Source organism: Microcebus murinus, chromosome 22 (assembly GCF_040939455.1).
Source record: "Microcebus murinus isolate Inina chromosome 22, M.murinus_Inina_mat1.0, whole genome shotgun sequence".
In the NCBI taxonomy this organism is placed as follows: domain Eukaryota; kingdom Metazoa; phylum Chordata; class Mammalia; order Primates; family Cheirogaleidae; genus Microcebus; species Microcebus murinus.
In genome coordinates, this window is record NC_134125.1 from 22673501 (window position 1) to 22695578 (window position 22078).

Consider the following 22078-nt stretch of genomic DNA (forward strand, 5'->3'; position numbering starts at 1 on the left):
TTTGGCACCGGCCGTCCTTCCAGGGACTGCGACTGTGAGATGCAAGCTCACGCGTGTGCAGGAGCACGTGGGGCGTGTTTGTGTGAGTAGAGTGAGTGCAGCATTGTCACCTCTGGATGGCAGCTACTCTCTCCTCCTCGTCCTCCTGATCAGTGACACGGAGCCATTCCTCATACAGGCTGGACGAAAACACGCTCCCCTGGATGTTTCTGAGGAAATCCTTATGTAGATTAAAAAAAATGTTATTGTTATGGCCAATATACATTGGGGAAATTACAGAAAAAAATTTAATTAAGAAAATTTTAATTGAAAACTTTCAATTTAATTGAAAAATTTTAATTGAAAAGTTTATTTTTCAAAATTCAAAAATGTATTTCACTTTGTTCACCAGCTACGCTGCGGCCCACACCGAGGCCGGCGGCAGCTCTCCGCTCACTTGCACACCCAGAGGCAAATGTTTGGATGTTTTGCAGCTAAAACTAGAAGAATAAAAGTAGAGTCTGGGCAGTGCTGGGAATGAAGATGAAGTTTCCTCCCAGCCTCTGAATCTTCTTGATGTACATCCTAGCAAAACATTACCAAGTGACAAAGCCTGGTGACAAATCATCCTAAATGCTATTTTTTTCATGAAAAGAAATAAACATGCACTCCACCTTACCATATTTTTGTTCAGAGCTGTTAACAAGAATCAAAATGGATTTATTAAATTCTTTTTCTGTTCTAATATTTTCCTTGGTAGAAATGTACCTGGATCCTTGGGATTTAGTGATGTCAATTCAAAATTTATCTAATTTTCATATAAATTGATATTGGATTTTCAGAATTCTAAGCATTTTATGAGACTGACACGCTGCCGGCTGCGCTAAGAGGGCAATTCTAAGCATTTTAAAAGTTGGATTTCTAAGAGGCTCGTGGTAGGAGCTGGTTGCTGTGTAGCTATCACTGTGGGTGGGGGGTTCAGCCCAGCAAATATTAACAAAGGACGCCAAAGGGCATGAAGGTGACAGAGGCAGGAACGGTGGGGTCATTCCTACCTCACTTTTAAAGTAAAGGCTTTAAGAGAGCGAGGCAGGATGAGGAATGAATGGAGCTTTTGGTGACCACTCTGAGCATTTTTTTGTGCCTCATAACAAGGTAAATGTTTGCTGACTACGGTAAACTTCTGTAACTGTCAGAACCATTTTCATACGCTTCATAGGAATTTTCTTCTGGGGATGTTTCCTTCATGCAGAAGGCAGTGGGAAGTCATCACATGCAGGATGCTTGATTCGGTAAACACTCTGGATACGTGAGTGTGTATTTTAAAATTTATTATTATTCCTACTTATTATTATTATTTTGCATGAGTGCTCGGGAGTGAAGATGGGAGGGGGTGTGTGATGAGGAAGGAAAGCACACGAACACATGGGGCTTTCAACAATCAAGGGAACCGATTTCCTTACGTTGTGCCTCTGTGATGTGTTTTCCAGTGTCTCAGGTTCTCCGTTGCAGCGCTCGCCGCTCTGGGGCAACCGTGACGAAGACCCGACCGTGCAGCGTCAGAGTTCCGCTGCCAGTGGCTGACGCCAGAACTTCACTCACCTTTAACACGGAGGCCACCACGCAAACAGACTCGCTGTCCCAGTCCACTCTGTCTCCGGAGTCCAGTTTCCTCTTCAGGGCGCCGCAGGACTTCGTGTTGGGCGAGATCCTGAAGATGCCCTCCACGGGCGGCCCTTTCTGGTTGACAAAGGAAAGCAAGTCCTGCGGGAAGAAAGGAAGGAAAAGTGGAAGGAAAAGAAAGGAAGAAGGAAGGAAAAGTGCTGGGCATTTGACACTCCCGAGCCAGGGCGCGAGGGCTGCGCCGTGCAAGGCCGTGAGCACAGGGCCCAGGCTGAAGGGACGAAGCACATTTTGGATTTTGTTGTGTGTTTTGGCATCTCTGTATTTTCTACCCATCGATCCACTCTGTAGCCAAGCACTGAGACATTTCTCATCAGCTGCTTCTTTTCAGTGAATCGACGCTGCTTCAAGACCTCTGCTCAATCGCCCTCTCCCTCCACCATCCTTTTCTGGCTGTGTCCTCACAGGGGCGGGCGTTCCTCCCCAAGCAGGGAACCCTTCCGGCCACACTGGGTCCCACCTGCTTATTCCCCGCCAGGTGACTGCATGCCCCGCCTCCCTCCTTCCTGCACTTCCCAGGCTCTTTGCAAATCAGGCTGAAGACCTGCCGCCCCCACCAGGAAGCTTCTGTGACCACGTTCTCTCCTCGCCTGCTCCCACTCCTCTCTGCTCCGTCTTCACGTCCTTTGCTTGCAGTGTAGACAGAGAACAGGAGTCACAGGCAGGGGACTGGAGGGATTTATGACCCATGATGCCACTTATTTGATGTATGTCCTTGGGCACAGGATTTTCTTTTCCTTTCTTATTTACAATAAAATAGAGATGGGATCTCGCTCTTGCTCAGGCTGTTCTAGAACTCCTGAGCTCAAGCAATCCTCTCGCCTCAGCCTCCCAGAATGCTAGGATTACAGGCCTGAGCCAGCTCGCCCAGCCAGGACATTCTTACTGGGGCTTTATTTCCTGTGTGAAGTGGCGATGACAGTCACAGCTATTTACTGGCCGTGAAAGGTGCAGGTCTCGGGTGGTATTGAGCATGGACCCAAAATGATACGATTTTTCACACCTCGCATAAAATTCCCGACACCCAGTGCAGTGCTTGGACAGGCACTGGACGCTCAGCCAGTGCTACCACTGACAACTGCATACACTCATTTGAAATAACACAGCCCCAACTCTACGGCTTCGATCTGAAAGGTTCTGTTAGGATTCACAGATTCATACCTGCCCAGGGAGGAAACTTTTTGTTTAAATCCTTGGAACACAAATCAAAACCACATGAGATATTTTTAGTTGTGAGACTGAGCGGCCTCTGATGAAGATATAATTAAAGGAGACTTGAGCCCAGTGAGGGGTCAAGGCAGAAGCTGGAAGGGGCCCGGGAGGCAGCTGGACTCGGGGACGTCACACACACAGAGCCCCCTGTGACGCGTCTCAGCCAGGGTACCTGGTCCTTCTGAAGCCGGTCAAAGACCATCCTTCCTGCTGTGTTCGCCTCGTCCTTCAATGCCTAACTCCGATTCGTACTCCTTGAAGTAACATCGGCCAACCTCCCAGCCAGAGCTAGGGGCTGTCTCGTGATCGCTCCATTCGGAGGCAGATTGGGAAGAGGGCACTTGGCCCCCAGAGTTCTCCCCCAAAGGGCTCGCACCACCCAAAGACACCTACCAGCAGAGTGCCGGGCAGGCCGCCGTCCCGACAGAGCTGCGTGAGGGGGACTCCGAAGAGCTGTCCCAGCTTCGGGGCTTGGGCTGGCGGAGCCTCGCAGGGCTCGTCCCGGGAGGGGCGGGAGCCCCAGCAAAAGGCCCAGCTCCCCACAGAGCGCCGGCCTGGCCCTGCCTCCTGGTCTGAGTGAGGAAACAAGAAGTGAGGTGAGCACACGCAGCAGTTCCATTCGCTAACCTCGCCCCACTGTCGCCATCGTGCGGCACGTCTGTTGCCATGGCGAAGACAGAGAAACCGAGTCCTCGCCATGTGGAGTCTCCCACGTTCCAACATGGGCTGACCACCTCCTCGAGGTGTCAGTGTCTTCCCCTTCCCCACATCCTGCGGCTAAACCTAGAGGCTTCATCAGACGGGGGTTCCTTTCTTCCCGTGGTGACATTTCCACACGGTGCTGTCTACTGGCCGCTGCATCGTGTCGTGAGGGATTCACGTATGATCAGTGGGTTCAGGTGCCAGATCCCACTTTAAGAGCTAAAAATATTTGATATTCAAATCAAGCAGAGCTTAGTAATCGCCTACTGAGTCCGCTGCCACTCAGATTTCCTGTTTGGCTTTCGGAGTGCCCAACTATGGTCAGCTCTCTCCCGTCAAAGGGATGCATCTGCCTGGCACGGCGTGACCTGCCCTGTCCCTCTTCTCAGCCGGCCTCTCGCCCCTCCAGTGTGGAGGCTGCAGTTCCATGATGACTTGCTTCCTGCTCTCTACTCTGCCTCGGTTGTACCGAAAGACCCCGGGTGGACTTGTGCCTTGTGACACCTGCCACGTACCCAAAGATGATTTCTATCTACCCAGTATCTCTGCCAAAGGAATGCTGAGAAAGAACTATTGAACGAGAAGGTTATCAGCAAGAAGAGGCTGAGTTCAAAGTTTCTACTGTTCAGCTAGGAATGCTTTCCTAATCAGGTGCCTTAATATTGTCTTAAATGACCTACTTGTACCAAATACTGAAAAGTCAACAGAGGAGCCAAGTTGCAGAAGGATGAACACAGGGGCAACATTTCGCCAAGGTCCTTAAACTCCTGTCCGCCTGGCTTTTCCGGGACGCTGAGTGCATCGCCGTGTGCATCTGCCTGGGCGAGGCCCGTGCGCTGGTCGGGGAGGCCCAGACGGACTCCTGCCGCTGCTACTAGCTGGACACGCCGCTCAAACTGTCTGAGCTTCAGTTTGCTCAACTTTAACACTAATGATGCTCCCTATGCCTCCCTGGGCGGAGTGATAGGACATACTACTCAGCACAAAGCGTGGATCCTAGCATTCTTGATAAAAGTAATTTTATTCCTCGCTCAGATGGCCTAGGTGCCCCAGACGCCAGGCTCCTGTCCACAGAGCAGACCTCGCCCCCGTTCCCCTTCGGGTTCAGCAGCCTCCAGGAGGTCTGCAGCCACGCAGGCAGCACCACCCTACCTGACACTCGCACCCCTACCATTTTACAATGATGTAAGATGAAAGCAAACACGTTCTTAAATCCACAGGGATATTTCTGTATGTCAACATGTGCCAATGTTTAATATAGTCCCTGTTAATATGTGGGCTGAGTTGTCATACGCAACCTGGCTTCCCTCTTCTTAACCTGATTTTATTGCTTCTGAAACTATCCAAATGTGTCTGTCATTTAGCTTGAGTAAAAGGATGCTGTTCAAAAGGGGGCTCTCTCCCTTGACACAAAGCTGTGTATCCAGCTACTGTATGAACAAAGCCAGAGAGCAAAGTAGACACTGAGCCCTGTACTTTCTGAAAAAGTATTCTCAGGCTTAGCTGCACCTTTTGTAATGTACATTATTTGGTGCGAGAGTTCGCGTTGCCTCTGAAACAAAGAAAACGTGTTATCGCAATGAAAAGTACGGGGGAATGAAATAGAAGCCTAGCCTTTCTTAAACAGCCCTTGTTAAAGGTTTGCGTAAGTGGTTTGCTCATGCTTGAATTAAGGTATGAATATTAAAAACCTATATTTTTGAGACTTTGTGCTTCTGGACTAACAGTCACAAAAATAAAAATATTTCAAGTAGAAATTCTATTCCTGGCAAAATATGTCCCAAATTAGTAAGACATTTTCTCTAGAGAAAGCAGTAGCAACGGGAGGTTCCTCTGACGGTAGGGAAAACATGGCAAGAAGGAAGATTAAAGGAAACCCCAGCCGTGGACATTCAGCCAGTTGCCGTCCAGACCAGGGTGGCGCGCACCTGTCGGGCAAGCTGGCTGGGGGCGAGGCGGCGCTGGGAACTCAGTTTAAGCCGGAACCTCAGGGCACTTGAGCGCGGTCCCCAACACATCCCAGTCCCACTCCATAACTCTGCTCCTCCGGACCCTTCACTCTGGGTGTCTGAGTCCTGGGCCGTTTGATCGCCACCTTCTCTGTCCCAGGCACTGCGGAAGCCCTGGGGCGGGAAGACGCGAGTTCCCCGGCGGGACAGAGGGCGCCCCTGCGCTGGCGCGTGCGCAGTGCTGGGGACGCGAGGGCGAGCACCGCCTGCCTACAGGAATGAAAAAGCCCTCCCCGAGTGGGCGAGGTCTTGACTGCAGACCTTGGAGGCTCCTCTAAGCCAGCCTCTGCGCAGGCGTCGGGTGCCTGCCGGCGCCCCCTGCTGCCCCGCGCGGGGAACAGCCGCGTCGGAGCGCCCGCAGTGGAGACGGACCGCGCGGGGAACAGCCGCGTCGGAGCGCCCGCAGTGGAGACGGCCCGCGCGGGGAACAGCCGCGTCGGAGCGCCCGCAGTGGAGACGGCCCGCGCGCGGAACAGCCGCGTCGGAGCGCCCGCAGTGGAGACGGCCCGCGCGGGGAACAGCCGCGTCGGAGCGCCCGCAGTGGAGACGGCCCGCGCGGGGAACAGCCGCGTCGGAGCGCCCGCAGTGGAGACGGCCCGCGCGGCGGGGAGGGGAGGCTCACCGCTCCCGCGCCTGGCCGGGCGCCTGGGCTTGAGCGCGAAGCGGGCGTCCGCGGGCGGCCGCTCCGGGAAGGAAGGAGCGCCGGCCTGCCCTGGCCCTGGCGGCAGGGGCGTCGCGGCTTGAGGAAAATCCATGGCAATGTGGAACGGGTGTTCGTGTCCTGTGTGGAGAGAAATCAGAGTGTGGATTCACGCAGGCGGGGCCGGCGTGAGCAAACCCCCCAGGCCGCGAGCGCGCCGCGCCGTGCAGGCTGCGCCCGGGGCTTGGGGCACAAGAGGGCAGCCGCACTCCCGCTGCGGAGACCCTCTCTCCATTTCTGATTGATCACGGAATGTAACTCGGTCATGCTTCGTTCAGAACACAATTACAGCAATTTTTGTTTTCTAGGGCACCAGAAGCTTCCATGAAAGCAAACAACAAACTCAAATCATAGGGATAACTAGGTGTTAATGCACCAGTGAGAAATGGGAGCACGTTGAAAGATGCACTCAGAATAACTAAGGGGCCGCCAGCCAGGAGTGACGGGCCTTAGGGTCCCTTAGAGCTGGCCACGACCAGTGGAGCTGCTCTAAGCCTAAACATTATCTACCATAGACAATGTTTTATCCAAAATTAGTACACTGTACTAAAATAAGTATATTTCCAGTATTTGTTTTATTTTTCCCCACTTTCTTGATGACACTTTTACAGAGATGTCAATACTGTGAAAAGAAAAGGAAAAAAAAAGAAAACAAGCACACCCATGACACATGGGGGTGGATTTGTCCTCAGCTACATACTTGGTGACACCTTGTATTCTAGGACTGGGATGTACATTACATAGAGAAAACCTTGGTATTTTAGATTGTTCAGATCACTTGAAAACATCCTGAATTACACAGGAATGGCCTCATAAGATTGTTGAAAGGATAAAAAGAAAAGATGACTCAGACAAAGAGACTACTCCGTGAATTTCCCACAGAAACCATCCCACTCATGATGCTGCCCTTCCCTTGATTTAATCTCTCTATTAGCCCCACTGAACAAACTTGCTGATGCAAGAATTATTTTTTTCTTAGCTAATGTGTTCTAATCACTATTTTGAGAGAGATACAATCTATTTATCAATAACTTCAAGAACAAATGCTAGAAAATTCAACCTAAAAATGGCAAAGCACAGGTTGGTCAGGCAGAGAAGACTTCAAGAGTCTCAATGTGATTCTTCCACTATCTTTATGATGCTGAGATTGTTCTGCCCATAGAGCACTGTTAAATAAATATTTGTACTTGGATTAAGAGGCAAGAGTGGATTTTATAAGATTCTTCTAAAATAGAGGGTACCTAATAGGAAATGGAACCAAAGACTTCAGCACTGAAATATGAAAAATAATTGTATGGAGAAAAAGAAATCCCAATCCATTTTAATTTCATAACAGAAAAAAGAGATTTTTCTTCAAGAAAGCTGTTTGTCAAGTGAAAAAGCAGACAGGAAAATTTATTATTTTTCTCTCCAACCAGAACATAAGTTGCTGAATGAAGAGATGTTATCAAGTCCCTGGGATCAAGGAAGTGCTTAGTAATTATTTATTAAATGTATGAATGAATATTGCAAGGGATATTTTACTTTTACAGGTATTTAAGCTTAAGACTGAACAATCAATACTTTGAGACTTCAGAGTTCCAGTGTTGGACCCAGTCACTCCCATTTACATTGTCCGTGACACTCACCGATGAGTGGTTGTGGGGCTCCTTTCTTGCCACGACTGACACTCAGCTGATATTCTTGCTCAGATCCCTTGGAGACACAAAGAACCAAGCTTTACGCCAAATGTTTCATGGTAAATGCTTGAAGAAGAACACGTTGCTTTATCATGTCCACATTTCCGAAAAGGAAAACCACTGGGACAGCAGAAGTGATGCTCAATGCATTGGGTGGTTAACGGTGCCAACATCAGTGCCCCTGTGCCCCTCCCAGCCTGCAACAGACGCCCCCAGATTCCTGCCTTCTCCCGTCTGCTGGGCCTGGGTCTGTGGACCCTCACACAGTCAGCCCCTTTCTTTCTGAGAGACCCATGGAGTAGAAATCACTTCATGCTCCTTCACTAACACAGGGAACGTTAGCCCAGAGGGTCCTGCTGTCCCCAGGCTCTGTAGAACATTACGCTTTGCCGTCACCTGTCTCTGCCCAGTCGAGCCTGTCATCCCGGCAGGGACGACATTCGCCCACGTGACTACGCCTGAGCACAGTGAAATGTGGAAGGCATCGTAAGCCACAACCTTGAGCAAGAGGAGACAGATGCCCCAGAGGCCCGAGGAGCTGGCAGAGTGAAGTCAGCTGCTGCCTTTCATTCAAACAAGGGACAAGGACTCTCACCTGGAGAACAGGCCAGATGCAGAAAACTATAACCTCCAGCAGAAGCGTCACCCCACTATACTGGAATTCCCACTTGAAACAAACAAATCTAAGTTATATAGACTCTGTTGAGTTATTTTAAAGAGTTCTTCATGAGAGGCTAAAGCAAAAATGTGTTTCAAGTAGAGTCTCCATCACTGGTGATGGAGACTATGGTCACCCTTCATTCCTGATTAGAAATCAGGGCCTTGTCCTTACAGAGTGTCCCAGCTATGGAGGCTCTCTCTCTCACACTCACACACACACACACACACACACACACACACACACACACTCACACACACTCACACACACACACAGTGCTAAATCCACTCAACATTGTTTTCAAAATAGGAAGTGAGATCTATTAAAATATTTTCCTTTCAAGGTTGAGGTTGAAAACACATTGGAATCCCTTATATCATGTATACATATAGCTAAATAACCTCAATTTATCATTAAAATAGAAATTACTTCTTGTCTGGTGAGACTGATCACTTTAAGCAAAGGAAAACCACCAACTTAAAATAAAATTAACTTGTATTTTATTTGAAATTAATCTCTCCAATCTCATTCCTAAAATTACTCTCTCCCAAGATTTAATTCTCATTGAGGGCACATATGTGATATAGGGGAGAAAGCAACATGGGGGTGTCTGCTTTACTCAGTATATATAAATTCAATTTTATTTTAAACATACTATTAAATTCCAGTAGTACAGAAATAATTGATTTCTCGTGCCAAATTCTGGTTGCCCTGAGCTTTCAAGGGGCTTGATTTTACCAGGCAGTCACACACAATTTAAATACAAATCTTGGACATCATATCAGAATAGCAAGAAATTTTCACATTTCCTGGGAGATTTATATAAGGAGCCATGCTGCAAGTGCTTCCTTCAGTTTCTGTCCACCTGAATGTCACTTTCTTTAATAAAAGTTCTCATTTTGTCAACTTTCATTTTCCCCCTTAAAGGGTCCTCATACTTATCCTCAAATATGCCCGTCTCTTCCACCAAAAAATCTCAACAACCTCTACCAGCCCCATCGAAACATAAAGGAACAGACACTTAAAGGTAAAAGAAGACGAGAATGGTGTGTACCTCAGTGACCCAAATCCATGGTCTCATTCAAATCCTGTCTCCTTTCCCCATTCTCATTTTCAGAAACAGCACCCAGCAATAGAGCTTCTAGCCAGGCTTTCTTTATGTCAAAACTTACAACAAAAGGTGCATTTTCATGCTGATATTGAGTCCTGGGGTGATGATCAGGGTAAGTGGGTATGGCGGGGGAGAAACCAGCAGAGAAGATATTGAAAGAACCATCTAATATAAGAGGTTGGAAATTTCTTATTAAGAATTTTACCAACATTTTATTGGATATGTGTAAAATACATGTAATAAAAATACATGTTATTAGCACTCTAAAATTATAGCCTAATTTCATTGTGCTATGACTTTCAGTTCACACAACAGTTAAAACAAGTAAGCAATAATAGTATGCGTATATAAACTAATATCTCTGCTGTCTTTAATTTCTAAATGTAAGGGAACAAAATATGACTCTGATATCTATAAGCATGAGCTGTCTTAACATGGGAGATGCACTGTACAAACAAAAAGGGGTGTGTGTATATACATACATGTATATTTTAATATACATGAATCTCAAAAGCCAAAGTGGGTTTTTAACTAAAAATAGCTGTAAGCAACTTACACTGAGTCCTAGCATTGCTAGTGACATATTGATGGTGTCATTCACAGTGTCTGAATTTTTCACATTTACTGTAACAGACTGTAAAAAAGAGAAATGAGAAAAATTACTATAAATTATAAATTTTAAATCATATGATTACATAATTATTGTCAAATTATTATCCATATTGTAAAAGGCAAAGCTTGTTTCTAGGTAATGACAAAGTAAAAGCACATGTAGAACAGGAATCTTCATTGCAATTTCTTTCCCTTTCTTTATATAGGTGGTCCCCAGCGCCTGTGGCCTGGCAGGAACCAGGGCAGGCCACCACAAAACACCCACCCCCATGGGTGGGAAAATTGTCTTCCGTGAAACTGAGGAACCGGCCACACAGCAGGAGGTGAGCTGTGAACGTGGCTGCACAGGGAGAGGGGAGCATGGGTGGGTGGGCAGGTGAGCAAGGGAAGCTCCATCTGTATTGACAGCCGCTCCCTGTCACACACATCACTGCCTGAGCTCAGCCTCCTCCCCCTCCCTCCTCCCTCCCCACCCCTCCCTACACCTCCCCACCTCTCCTCCTCCTGGAAATCCATGCAAATGGCCCCTGGTGCAAACAAAGTGTTTGGGGACCACTGAGTACATAAATTGAAGCCAGTAGAAAGAATTTCAGTAGAACACGAATTTCTCTTAAAATAAGGCATTTCTGGCACTCAAAATATAACAACTTAGTTAAGAAGGAGAAAGACAAAGACTCCAGAGAGGCCACAGGGGCTGGTCCTCAGCCTCAAGAGACTATTTCACAACACAGGGGCGAGTTTAAAGGGGAGAAGTTGGACCCATTCCCTCTCTTCCTAAGCTGTGTTTTTCTTTATTCCTTTGCGCATCACACATTCAGTTCTAGTAGCATCAGAATAAGAACTGGCTATAAAATACATTTTTAAACCACTATGTAGCTACCACTTTCTCTGTGTCAGTCATCTCCCTTGCTAAGATTTTTATTGTTGAAATCTATTGAGACCATTAAATAAAAACAATGAATCTAGGACTCAAGACTGAAAATTTTAGATATTTACATTCCATTCTCAGCTCTGCCAGGGAATAGGAGCTCCAAAATAGCTGTCTACTGCACCTCTCATTGATAATCTGCTCCATAAAAATAGGAAGGCCATTTGTAGAAAATGTAAAAATTAATAGGATTCTGAACTAATATCTATTGAACTTCCTGAATTTGAAAAGTTAAAGGAAACGTTTTGATAAATCATTACTTTCACTTTTGTTGTATTTTTCTATCTTACAGGCTAACTGCTTGACATGACAGATGGCCTAAAAGTTTTTAATTGGGTTTTTGTAAAGAAAGGCATATTAAATTGATTTCAAATTATGCTACTTGTAGGCCTAACAATTGTGAAAAAAAAGCCAGCAGCAGGGCTGAGAGCATCCAAACTTATGGATGTCAGTGGCTTCTATGGGCAGGTCTGGGACGGTACAAACACTGGGCTTTAGCTTGGGATTTAATTAGAGGCAAAGGTTCTACTAGTCTTTAAGATGCCTGAGAGTCCTTCCACATAATATATAAACTCTACCATGCAACCTTTTGTAAAGTAAAAAGTCTTCTTTAAAATGATAATCATCATTCCTTAATTTATGTGGTTTGTAGAACAATGACTTGTCATGGCACAAAGAATATATTAACACTAAGTTCAAGATCATAATACAAGGATATATGTTTTTCTTATTGATGCCATTCTCCTTGTAGACAAACATAAATTCCAGTAGATACAGCTCTTTGTAAACAAATAACTTTAAAAATATTTTTAATGGAAATAACTATTTTTTCCATGTCAGCTGAAGTGTTACTTGATATCAGAAGAACCAGGAAACGGTGACCAGTTCTCAGGAGCTGAAGATAAAATCAAGATGTTCTACACGTTCAAATGATGAGACAAAAAACAGCTGTTGTAGTTCTGCTCAATGATGTAAAGAGAAATGTGCTCATAAAGCACAAATATATAAGCAATCTCAGCATAGAAATAGAAAATATTTAAAATGGAAATTTTATATCTGAAAAATATCTGAAAGAAAAAAATTACTGGATGGGCTAAACAGCATAATTGAGATGACAAATGAAATGGTCAGTGGATTTGAAAACAGATCAATAGAAAGTATCTAGCCTGAAGGAGGAAAAAAAGTTTTGAAAATAATTAACAGAGCCTGAGGAACCAGTGGACAAAATCAAAAGGTTTAATAACTGCATGTTGTCAGTCACATGCAAGAGCTAAGAAAAGTTGATCTCATAGAAGTAAAAAGTAGAACAAAGGTTACCAGAAGCTGAGAAGGGCATGGGGAAAGGGGAGATGGGGAGAGATTTGTTAAAGGACACACAATTATAGCCAGTTAGGAAGAAGAAGTTCCAGTGTTTTATAGCACTGTTGGATGCCCATAGTTGATAATAGTATATATTTCCAAATAGCCAGAAGAGAGGATATTGAATGTTCTCAATGATATACATTTGAGATGATGGATTTGCCAATTACCCAGATCTGATCACTATACATTCTATGTATCTAAATATCACTATTTTCCCCAAAATATGTACAATTATTTTCAATAAACATAAAAATAGAAAATATCTGTCACAAAGTTTTAATATACATGTCATTGTAACCCCTCTCTTTCCCTCTCCTCCCCCATCTCTACCACCTCCATCTCTATTCCTCTCTCTCTCTCCTTCATTCTGCCTAATCAGGAAACTGGAATTTAATTTTGGGTCATGAACACACTTACATGGGAATATTTCTTGACGTCCGCAGTCAGGATCTGAAGGGGAATGGTCTTTGGTTCCTCCTTCTCTTTGGCAAGACAGATGTACCTAATCAAATTCAACAGTAGCCCAAGATAGGGCAGGATGGATTAGCTAATAGCTTTTTGGCAAATCAATCTATGCTGCTAGTATGTTCAATATACATTGTGTTATTTTTAAAACATACGGAAAGACTTCAGCAAGGCAAATTATGGGTTGAAAAACCATGAAAAATGTTTCAGAAAAATAAGACATAGCCCAGAAAATAGCAGGTTGCCCTGTGATGTGAGATTTGGGCAGCAGATCCAGCTCTCAAGCACTCCTGCCTGGACCGGAGAGCCCAGAACCTTCCCGGGGCCAAGGATGGAAAGGAGCCGTTGCGTTGAGAATTGCTCAGGAGAGTAACTCCCATTTATGGAAATTTAATACATGTCTGGGGAATAATATTAGCTCCAACTCCTAAGTTGGACAGGAGGGAAGGATGAAAGTGATATCCAGAACTCCCTCAAAAGTAAACAAAACATGCATGTAAAAGAGAGTCCATTATTTACAGAAGCAAACAGGGTATATCTAAACAAGATGTTATTTGAAGATAGTCTAACAATTTCCATTAAGAAAAAGGGGAATAGTTTGGGGACACTGCTTTGCTGAGATGTGCATTTTTCTGTCACAAATTAAAGATTTTAAATATATATACTGACAAAATACCTTTGCAGTAAAGAGATCCATTGCTTCTTTAGTTCCGAAGAACTGCAATTTTAAGAAATGGGAGGAAAAAATTAAACTACGTAAGATATTCATACTGACACATTAAGACTGTCTTTCCGGATAGGAGCATCAGCAGCCAGCTGTTACTGATGTGGGTGCGTGTGTAAATTGTGCCTTCCGCACAACTGGGCACTGGAGGAACCTGCCCTTCCACAGGCAGCACACGAGGAAGGGAAGTAGATCCCAGGGAAGAGGAGAGGCTGGTGTGGAGTTGAATCACTTGATTGCAACTATGTGATGCAAGGTATGTGATCACGGGCAAGTCACTCAACCACTCTGAGCTGCAGTTTCCATAGCTGAGAAAGGGGTTAATTAAACCTCAGTGTGTTCTCCTAGCTTCAAGTGCTGTTCCGATGGAAAGAATATTATTATCCAGATTAAATCCTACTTAAGAAATTCAGCATTTGCATGGGACACTCTTGGCCCAGAAACAAGAATGTTTTTAGGAGGAAAAATTTCACACATTTTTATCTCTTTCTACACATAGCAAAAGTGCAAGGTGTTAAAGCAGTTTCTAGAATAGTTGTTCTTCATCAGTGTGATCCTCTGATGAAGATCAATTCACCTACGGCTTAGTCATGATTAATATTTAATCTGCCATTTCACTGTAGCATGTAATGTTTGAGTTAGAAAAGTTTGAAGGCACATTCATACATAGACTTATCACTTAGTAATTTTTTTAAATTGTAGTAAATTATCTATAACATAAAACTGACCAATAGTGACAGTTGGTACATTCAAAATATTGTGCCACCATCAACCTTATCTTGTTTCAGAACATTTTCTGAAAACGAAAGCAAACCCTGGTCCCATTAAGCAGTCACTCTCCATTCCCTGCTGTCCCCAGCCCTTATGCCACATTTTGTCCATCCATTCGTCAGTTGGTGAATATTTGGTTTGTTTCTGTGTTTTGGGTATCATGAGCAATGCTGCTATAAACATCAGAGTGCAAATTTTTGGGTGGTTCTAGGTTTTCTTTTCTGTGGGATCTGTACCCAGATACGAAATTGCTGAGCCAAATGCTAATTGTATGTTTAACTTGTTACAGAACTAGCAAGCTTTCCTGCACGGGCTGCCACCTGCCCTATATCTACCAGCAACAGCTCCCAATTCCCACCTCCGCACCGTCTCAGGACCTGTGACTCCGGAGATGGACCACCCATTCGCCCCAAACCCACACACACATGGGCACCACTTTTAGTTACTCATGCCAATTTACCGAGGAGTAATCACAGTAATTAGCAAAAGAACCAGGTGCCAGACATTGTTGTAAATGGCTTAGACATATTCGCATAGCTTTATAGCCAACATAACACGTGTAAATCTAGTTTCCACATTTCCCCTCATTAAAATAAAACGTTTCTTGGAAACTCCATCATCAAAGACTTCATACATTCCCAATTTAAACTGCTCTCTTTCACCTGCGACATGGAGAAGACCTAAAGCAACAGGAGCTGATAACCTTTAGAGAAATCCGTCGGGGAAAGAAGACGTGCAGGGAAGGATACAAACATGAATTTCTTCGCAATGTGCTTTGGAAATGTTTTAAGTCAATGATTGCATTATTGAATTTAGTAAATTAGCAACGTGGAAACATTTCAGTCGTCTCGGCTTCCTGGTGATGGGTAGGAGTTTGGCAGAGCGAAGTGAGGAGGAGAGGAGAGAAGGGTGTTGAGTGGGGGGATGAACTCTCAACGGGTAAAACTCGTACGAGACGTGGCGTGCGGCTGCTCTAGCAGCAGGCGAGCGTTGCACCAGCTCTGTGAAGCCGAGAATGCAGCTCAGGGTGTTCAGGGGAGGAAGCCACGCTGCCCGTCCCCTGCCAGCCTGAGAACGTGTATTGGGGGACTAACCTGCACCCTAAGGATCACACCTTTGTTTCAGCTCACCGCCTCCCTGCAGATACCAAATAGGATGATCTGGTGCGCAACAATGAAGGCAACCGAGTATTTGATGATATGAAGAATTGTGTTTGTATGATTAAATACTGTTTCTTCAGGGAATTAAGTTGGGAGTAGAAAAGCAACTTTTCAAACATAATTGGACTACTGAATAATACTTGATGAAGAAAGATCTACTCCAGTAGTTTAAAAACACAGCCAATACCTGGCCATGGAGGGGAGGTTATTGGAGAGGAAGCCCTAGAGCAGCTGTCCCTGACCTTTTTGGAACCAGGGACCAGTGTCAATTTTTCTACAGACAGGTGTTGGGGGGGTGGGAAGGCACAGTTCTGTGGCCTGGTCAATAATAGATTGGACTGGTGCCCGTCCACAGCCAGGGGTTGGGGACCGCAGCCCTAGAGTCTCGCTCCTCCAAGTCTCCTTCCTCAGCCCCTGAACACCCACTCACCAAGTAGCTCAAAGAGCCCTGTTGAAAAACCACAAATCAAAACTAAAGGAAATTTCCCCATTAGGTCTCATTATCTGACTATCCATTTGAACATATTTGACATAAAAGCCGCTTTCGGGAAAGCACGTAGCATGCAAGTGTCACAGGGAAGCCCAAGAAGTGAGTTACTGGCTTAGGATACATCCTATTAAAGTGTTTTCCTTTTTAAGAAGATTCAGGGAGAAAATTAATTACATTTTTCAATCTGTCCTAGACCATATGAAGTTGGCTCCCACTCTGCGTGGCCTTTCCTAGCTACCCCACGTTAGCCCGGGCCCCACTGTGGGACTTACCTGACGGTGGCCACGAAGTTGACCGTGGGCCAGCCCAAGATAAAGGACTGTCCGGCACCGGTGTGGCCTTTCACTTTTTTGTCCAGGTAGTCGGCTGTCCACAGGCTGCTCAGTGGTATCTCATGTTTTATTTTAAATGTCTTTTTATACCTAAAAATATAATCAAGCAAGAACTGTTAGTGTCCTAAATGACAGCAGGGAGCTCATGGTGAGAATCCTGCTCTCCCTGCTCCGGGCACAGCGTGCCTCAGTTTCTCGGTTACCATGGTGCACAGCACAGCGATGCTCAGACCGACCGTTACAACCTGTGTGCATCTGAGAATGAGCTGTGACAGGGAAGAAATGATTTTGCTATTGCAGGGGCTACTGTTATCTCGTGTTAACAGTGATCATAATTGTACTCACATGATTACTATGCAAATGATTATAGCTCATTGCCTAAAAATTGTCCTAAAAACTTGTACAAAGTGGCAGCATTCAGCACTTACACGCGTCTTCTCAACAAAATCTGTTTTGTCTATTTCAAGGGCCTTGGGCTTATAAACCAAGTTCAAATGCCTTAGATCACTGACACTTTCTAATAATCTCAGTGGGTGTAGAAAGTCTGTAAAATAATCTTTGAGACACTGAGTCTCTTAAACAAGGACATTCTTAAATTGTTATAAATTTTATCACATCATAAAACTGTCGAGTATATGCAAAGAACTATACATAAGCACTGTGCAATAAACAAGAAATGTTGTACATCTTCCATGATAATGGGTCGATCAAACTAAAAATTCAGCTCTTGAATAGATGGAATGTTCCTAACAGACGGGAAACATTGTCCTAACATAAAATGTTATGGTAGAGTATTGTTGGTTCTATAAAACTATTAAGATGATAGCAGTATCCGGGACAATAGAAATGGCTTCTGGTAAGAGAACACAAGTCTCCTCTCCCTAAATATTATCACAGTTTACAAAAAGAGAAACAGAGAAACAGAAGTGAAGGAGAACATGTTCCCCTTACAAACGCAACGTACATGGTCTGCAAGGTCCTAGGAAACAGAGCAGAGCGTGGTTGCTGATTGTTCATGGCTCAGGCTGAGCGCTGTTGGGTACAAGGAAACGTGGCAGGGAGAGCACAGCCCTGGGATAAAGGCGGGCTGGACTCGAGTCCCTCCCCACAGAGTCCCCGTGTATGAGCCTGGGCCACTCACTGAGCCTTTCCCAGCCTATGTTTTCATGTCTAAAAGCTGAAGAAGATAATCATCTTGGCCTTGGAGGGCAGGTAGGAAAGTAACGGGAGACATCTGTGATGTTTCTAGTACGGCCAGAGAACCCCTCCGACACACTGGAGCTTCCTATATATACTCTCCTTGGCTAAATATAGAGAACGATAGCTAGTTTCCATTTCTGTTGAAATAATGACCTGTCCTCTCTCTGTGGCTCTTTCATGCACTTCGCATGGACCTCATGCCAAGGCCCAGACAGTCTCTCTCCCTCTGTCCTCTTGATGACATCAGCACCTCTCTAGCTACACCTGTAGGCGATTTCTCTCACCCAAAGCATATTTTATTATCTTTGTCTCTGATTCTTTTGCTGGCTGGGCTTCTCATTCATCGCTCCATTCACTGATCCTTCTGTCCCATTTTTTACTAGATACCAACCAGAGGAGAGTTGGTCTTTTACTCACTACAATGGAAAGGCTGGTTTCCATAGCAAAAGAAAAACCATATAGTTGTGGAATATTCTATGTAATTCAAAAGAAAAGAAACAAACAAACAAAAAGAAAGAATACAGGTGGCAATGCCACATGTTGGGTAAAAAGCCTGAGCTTCGAAATGAAGAGATCTGGTTTCAAAAGTGGACGTCACTGACCCTGATGTGCTAACTGGGGCAGGCAGGAGACTTGCAGCCACCAAGACCCTCTGCACGACAGGCAGACGGCCTTGTCTTACCTGCAGCTGTTAGGGTTAGACAAGATTAGGTCATCAACACCTTAGCCCAGCACCTAGCCCGTAACATGCGCCTGATACATCACACCCATTATTATTGCCACTCAGATTACATGTAACATTTACAAATACAACCCCTTCATTTTGCTCCTCTTATGTGTCACACACTTACCCGGAGGCAGGGTGAGGGCAACAGAGAACAGTTTTCTTTTTCTCTAGTAAGAAAAGCTTCTGGATAAGATTTTATTTGTTAAAATACTCGTTGTCTCTCACAGTATTTCACAAATGGTACAAATGGAGCTGGACAGGCAGACAGAGCCAAGACCGCCCAGTCCCCACCACCCGCGGCTGCAGCTCTGCCCGCACTCAGCGCTCGCCAGGCTGGCACCGCACCTGTGTGGCCGCTGACAGCAAAGTGCCCCCTTCTGTCGCCAACCTGTGCGCCAAATCTGTGTGCTGCTTTGTTCGTTTTTCCTGGCACTCTGGAGACAAAGTCCTTGTCACCATGTGTCAGGGCTCCTGCCTCCCCTCACTGTCTCCCTGCTTCCAATCGTCCCTGCCCAGCAATCTAGCAACAGCCAGGACAATCTGCTAAAGGACTCACCTGATTTGGTCCCTCTCCAGTGTGCACAGTATTCAACCCCTTCCTACGGCCTTCAGGGTCCCTGTGTGACCAGACCTCGACAGCCCCCTGGGCTGTACCCGACCTCACGCTGCCTGCGTCAGTCTCCCGTCGCACTGGCCAGCCTGGGCCCCTCCCTGCAGAGGGCCGAGCTGTGCCTACTTAGGCCTGTTGTTCCTCAGCCTGGAAGGTTCAGTCCAACATCTAGACATGGTGGCTGCTTCTCAGCCCTTGGGTTGGGTTATAGATGTCACCTCACAGGGGCCTCTCGAACAACTGCTCTTCAGCGTCATCCATCTTTCTCTCCACATGGCCCCTGTGCTGTCTTCTTATCAGGGCGCTGGTCACACTCTGCAATTCCCCCACCCTTATTGGTGTCATCTGTGTGTCACCCCAAGCAAGAGTGACCCTGTCTGTCACATTCTACATTATATTCTCTACAGGGTCACAGAAAAGAACTGGACTTCTGTGAATATCTGTTGAATAAATGATCAAAGTATTTGTAGACACAGAAGAAAAAATTACTTTACATTTTCTTACCAAAAGAGTTGGTGGAAATGCAATTTGGTACTGAAAATGTGTTTCATGCTAATCATGGGAGCGTGGAGCATATACGTACTTCGTGTTAGAAATAAGCAGCACATCAGTGAACAAGAAGAGGTGGCGCTTGTGCATCCTCCACCCTCTTTTCAGTTTCACGGGGCCCTCAGTGAGCAGCGTGTGGTCGGCGGCCTGCAGTGACATCATCTTCTCATTGCAGGCATCCATCTCAGGCAAACAGCTTCTCCTACAACACCCTGAAAACGACAGCATTAGTCAGTGGTCACATATGTGACAGCGCTGTATGCCAAATTGCAAAGGTGACAAAATCTAAAAATTATACTTGATCTACCTCCACTGGTGGTAAACACATGCAAGAAGTACAGGCAGCCCATAGGAGCCAACACCATCCCCCAGGTGACAGCGAGCAAAGAAAGGGGGACCTCAATGCTACAACCTCAAGTAACTGAATGAAGCCAAACACGTGAGCTCAGAAGCAGACTCTTCCCCAGAGCCGGAATAAGGAGTGCGGCTCTGCACACCTCCACCAGCATTCTGGGGTCCCCACACAGAGGACCCAGTCAAGCCCGCCTGAGTGTCTGGACTACAGAACTGTCCCATAAACTCCTATTATTTTAAAGCACGAAGTTTGCAGTGATGTGTTATAGTTGCATAAAAACCAAAATCGTTTTTGTCAGCTTTGTCAAAGATTAGATGGCCATATTAGGGAAAATGACACAAAGACTCAGCGTCAAAATGGGCCACTTTCCATGGAAAGGAAAAGATGACACAGAAAGCAGTGACAAAAGTCCAGAGGGCAGAACCAAGGCCCAGAAGGTGGAGCCAAGAGTTAAGAGAACTATGTTGCAACTAACCTTAGAGATACTCTCTTATAGTCGATATCACAATACATAACATGTCTTGTATACACATTATATCTCAAAAGACTATTTAAAAATTTAAAAATTAGAGTAGCCATTTCTCTAATCTGGAAAAATGTCAATGACAGTAATAAAATAGGACAGTCACCTGGAAAAATAGTATCTATTTCTAAGATTATAATGAAACTTAAAATGATGTAAGGTAGCAAAAGCATTCTCAAACTTTATGTTCTCCATAAATATTTGCTGTTAGTTCATTCTGATAAGAGTGACCGTGACACCCTTAGAGAAAAGTTAACACTGAATTTTTAGAAAATAAGTCACATTTGCCTGATATTTTAAATCAACCTACACACTTCTTTAAGAGGTGTGTTTGTTTCCATTGAATCACTTCATATTTACTCTACCTAAGCTACAATGCTACACTCTGCAAGGAAGAAGGAAGACTCAGATAAAATCTAATAGTTTTTACTCACCAAGCATTTAAAATCCAGTAAAAGAAAAAAAAAGGAAACACAAGACAATTTATAGCCCCACAAATATAAAACAAAATGCCATGAAGATTTGCAAAGAAATAATTACAATTTGGTTTCAGATTAGCAAGAAAATTTAGATAACTGATAAGTGTGGGCCATTGACTCTTACTTTATGTAAATCAACAATAAATTTTGGGAAAAATTTGCTATGGAAAACTAAATAATATAGGAAACATCAAAATGTTTCTAACCATAAACAAGGGCTTACGTATCATTTGGTTGGGCTATAACCAAGCCCTAGCAAGACTCTGTGGTCATAGTAGGTGAGACCAACTCATTTCAATAGAACACAGAAACACTCAAAAATACACAGACATTTTCACACATGTGCGGAAAACTGTTTCCCACAGAGCCAAGAATGTTTCCCCTGAGAACAGGAAGCCTGCTCTCTTCAGCTCAGCATCACTGAAGCCTTCCCATGCGAGGAGCTGTCCACAAAGCCAGTGCTGAAGTTAAGAAGTAGTTCACATGTTTTAGAGGAAACAACTTGGAACACTTCTTTGGATCACTAGTCTTTTTCAATGATCAAAAAGAGTATATTAAAAGACTACCTGGTGCTGTGAGAGCTTGATTACCCCCTAAATACTTAGAGCACTTTTGGATTGATGAGAACAAACCTTTCCCTCCAGCGCTCAGCACCTGCTAGAGAGCAGTCTTGAAGGAAAAATGTTAAAGCCCGAGGACTCGTCTGTCGTCAGGACCACTGACCATTGTGATGTCACGGTTCTAAGGCTCACGCAGTAACTGACAAACTGACATACTGGCTTCCCTGATTTTGCCACCTTCTTGTATCCTTTTGAGATTAACTGTTTTTATTTTTGATCACTCTAGATTCACACTCAGTGTTAAGAGCTAATACAAAGAGATTCCATCAACTTTTAATCCAGCTTCTCTCAAAGATATCTCCCCAAATTAGAGTAAAATATCACAAGCAGGATATTAACCGGACACAATCCAGTTACAGGACGTTTCCATCAGCACGAGGAGATTTTAAATGCCCCTCCTCCAGCCACACCAACTTTTTCCCTTCTCCACATCGTTTA

The 22078-nt window shown here is 45.0% G+C and overlaps 1 protein-coding gene across 1 annotated transcript; it reads right to left on the reverse strand.

Annotated features, from left to right (window-relative positions):
- Positions 1–7804: 7804 nt before the first annotated feature.
- Positions 7805–21749, reverse strand: LOC105870981 (rho GTPase-activating protein 20-like). Its single transcript, XM_075996821.1, has 7 exons — positions 21653–21749; positions 19698–19875; positions 16518–16667; positions 13777–13818; positions 13053–13137; positions 10290–10367; positions 7805–7980 (listed from the first exon to the last, which is right to left on the reverse strand). The coding sequence occupies exons 2-7, from the start codon at positions 19844–19846 to the stop codon at positions 7882–7884; spliced, it is 603 nt and encodes a 200-aa protein (XP_075852936.1). The 5' UTR covers positions 19847–19875; positions 21653–21749; the 3' UTR covers positions 7805–7881.
- Positions 21750–22078: the final 329 nt, after the last annotated feature.